Source organism: Littorina saxatilis, unplaced genomic scaffold (assembly GCF_037325665.1).
Source record: "Littorina saxatilis isolate snail1 unplaced genomic scaffold, US_GU_Lsax_2.0 scaffold_575, whole genome shotgun sequence".
NCBI classification, from domain to species: domain Eukaryota; kingdom Metazoa; phylum Mollusca; class Gastropoda; order Littorinimorpha; family Littorinidae; genus Littorina; species Littorina saxatilis.
In genome coordinates this window covers 63,832-66,331 of record NW_027126162.1, presented here as the reverse complement: position 1 = coordinate 66,331, position 2,500 = coordinate 63,832, and the positions used below count along the sequence as shown (strand labels likewise).

The 2,500-nt window shown below is 46.2% G+C and overlaps 1 protein-coding gene across 1 annotated transcript in view; it reads left to right on the top strand.

Annotated features, from left to right (window-relative positions):
* The window catches only part of LOC138954619 (uncharacterized), an 8,242-nt gene that overhangs the window by 4,564 nt on the left and 1,178 nt on the right, over positions 1–2,500 (top strand). Inside the window, exon 4 of the mRNA XM_070326421.1 lies at positions 1,682–1,857. Within this exon, the coding sequence (XP_070182522.1) occupies positions 1,682–1,857 (176 nt within the window). The remainder of the gene's footprint in view (positions 1–1,681; positions 1,858–2,500) is intronic.

Here is a 2,500-nt window from a genome sequence, read left to right as displayed (position 1 = left end):
GTTACTTCCATCTCGGGATCACACTGATTAGAGTTACTTTCTCATGAACACCGGGACGGGCGCAGTGGCGTGGTGGTAAGACGTCGGCCTCCTAATCGGAAGGTCGTGTGTTCGAGTCCCGGTCGCTGCCGCCTGGTGGGTTAAAAGTGGAGATATTTCCGATCTCCCAGGTCAACTTATGTGTAGACCTGCTAGTGACTTAACCCCCTTCGTGTGTACACGCAAGCACAAGACCAAGTTCGCACGGAAAAGATCCTGTAATCCATGTCAGAGTTGGGTGGGTATAGTAGAAAAACGAAAATACCCAGCATGAGAGATGTTCAACGTGCGGGCTACCTCACCTGCCTTGACCTCTCACCAATTCATTGTAAAACGCTTAGAGAACGTCAAGCGCTCTATAAATCTCCCACATTATTATTATTATTATTAACACTGTGACAGTAAACTTCAATCCGGAGAGTATAATAACTAGCCCTAAAGCCTGTTCTCAATAATTGGGCGAAGTCGTCTACGTGATGTGTACTTTGCGGAGCTTGCCGTACGGAGCTTTAGCACTGAGTTTTCGGTAAATAGACTTCCCGAAGTCGATTTCGGACTCAGTGAAGGACCGCCTCCCAAACTATGGAGTCAGATTGGTTCCACCAGGGCTACCCACAGATGCTCTAACTAGAAGATACTGGGACCCCCACATCAATGTATAGGGGTCCCTGCAGCTCCTCATTGGAACTTAAGAGGGTCCGAAGTTACAGTCTTGCTTTGGAAATTCACTTTCTATGCCGACACATCATTATTAGAGCACTCATGCTAATATAATGCCGATTTTTGGTGAGCTGAGCTCTTTTCAATGTTATATAAGTTATATCAACTCAGCAAAATTGCGTAGGTACGTACAGGTCGGGTAGAACACTTTCTGAAAACTGTACCAACGGTACGCATGAAAACTGTACCAACGGTACGCATGAAAACTGTACCAACGGTACGCATGAAAACGTGTGTGTACTGCGTCACTTGGCCCACACGTTTTAGGTTTAGTAAGTCGGGGGACCTTCTCCATTCATTCTGTGTACGTTTTTATTAATATTTGTTTCTTGTATGTAAGCTATAGAACGAAAGGACGCAGTTTGGGGAGTTATATTTTCTATTTTCAAATTCAGTATTTCTCTCAATCATTGCGCATTTTCATGTAGAACAATGCAGGCAGTGTCCATGTTACAGTTCTACGAATGTCCCGTAGCCCCTTGTATTGACTGCTACGTACATACGTATCAGATACGTGTTTATTTCAATCATGAAAACACTACTACACTTACAAGGGAAACAACCACTGAATATTATTCTTTGAAATGCAGCAAGATAATTGCTTCCCCTGGAGGCCATTTCCTCAGTTTTGGTGTACTTGTTTTACCTTGTATTTGTTACGCATTTTGTTGTTGTTGGTTTTTTTGTAACTGAACTCTTCCATATGTCAGTCAAGGGGTTAGATGTGAAACTCACTGAGCTGAAATGCGCCTCACTTAGAATTGTATTTATGTGCGATTATGCTTTTGTGTGTTGTCATTGTGTTATGAGTTATGCGATGTGGTGTCAAAAGACAAATGTCCATGTGTACGTACGATGCAAATGAACAGTATTCTTAGCTTATCTTATACTTATCATCGTATCTTGTCTTATCTCCCTTCAGGTACTGCCTGCGGAGAGGAAGGAGACGCTGTACAGAGGCGACAGCCGCCGCTGCACAAAACGGGAATGGCGATGTGTTCGCGAACGGGGCACTAGCAGAACCGACTGCCGTCTGAACACCAAGGGCAGAGGCGCGGTCTTACAGCGCAGCGTGGTTATGGCGACTGATTACATGACGTGAGTCGTGTTTAGTGAGTGAGTGAGTGAGTGAGTGGGTAGATGGATGAGTGAGTGAGTTAGAGAGCGAGCCAGTGAGTGAGTGAGCGAGCGAGCGACCGAGTGGGTGGTTGAATGGCTCGCTCTGACGGCGCAGTTTGGTTCTGGCGACTGATTACATAACGTGAGTCGTGTTTAGTGAGTGAGTGAGTGAGTGAGTAGGTGGATGAGTGAGTGAGTGAGATAGAGAGTGAGTGAGTGAGTGAGCGAGTGAGTGAGTGAGTGAGTGAGTAGATGGATGAGTGAGTGAGTAGATGGATGAGTGAGTGTGTGAGATAGAGAGCGAGCCAGTGAGTGAGTGAGTGAGTGAGTGAGTGAGTGAGTGAGTGAGTGAGTGAGTGAGTGAGTAGATGGATGAGTGAGTGATTGAGATAGAGAGCGAGCCAGTGAGTGAGTGAGTAAGTGAGTGAGTGAATGAATGAGTGAGTGAGTGAGTGAGTGAGTTGATGGATGAGTGAGTGAGTGAGATAGAGAGCGAGCCAGTGAGTTAAGGGATCAGTGTATGACGCGAGCCACGATCGTGGCCCATCGTGCCAAGGGTTAAGGGATCAGCGTATGACGGGAGCCACGATCGTGGCCATCGTGCCAAGGGTTAAGGGATCAG